A 250-nucleotide genomic window follows, 5' to 3' on the forward strand; every position below is an offset into this window, starting at 1 on the left:
GCTGGCCCGCTCCTCCCCCTCGTCCCCCTCGGCGTAGAGCCGTCGCCGTTGCTGCTGCAGCGCCTGCTCCTCCTGCTCCAGCTGCTGCTCACATCTGCGGGGCACAGAGCGGCCTCAGGGTCCTGCCTGGTTTTGGGTATTCGGGCTTTCCACCCTGCTCCATCCCGACCCTTCTGTGGCCAACCAGGGGCTGGAGGATGGAGGGGGCCCCTGGGTCACTGGCTTTTCCCATCGCCGGGTTGATTGAGGG

General features: G+C 67.6%; 1 protein-coding gene across 1 annotated transcript in view; it reads right to left on the bottom strand.

Annotated features, from left to right (window-relative positions):
• Nucleotides 1-250, bottom strand: part of CEP131 (centrosomal protein 131kDa) — a gene marked incomplete at its 5' end in the record, with an annotated part of 6,789 nt that overhangs the window by 2,432 nt on the left and 4,107 nt on the right. Inside the window, one exon of the mRNA XM_010189604.1 lies at nucleotides 11-94. Within this exon, the coding sequence (XP_010187906.1) occupies nucleotides 11-94 (84 nt within the window). The remainder of the gene's footprint in view (nucleotides 1-10; nucleotides 95-250) is intronic.

The sequence above is a fragment of the Mesitornis unicolor genome, unplaced genomic scaffold (genome assembly GCF_000695765.1).
Source record: "Mesitornis unicolor isolate BGI_N332 unplaced genomic scaffold, ASM69576v1 scaffold19138, whole genome shotgun sequence".
NCBI classification, from domain to species: domain Eukaryota; kingdom Metazoa; phylum Chordata; class Aves; order Mesitornithiformes; family Mesitornithidae; genus Mesitornis; species Mesitornis unicolor.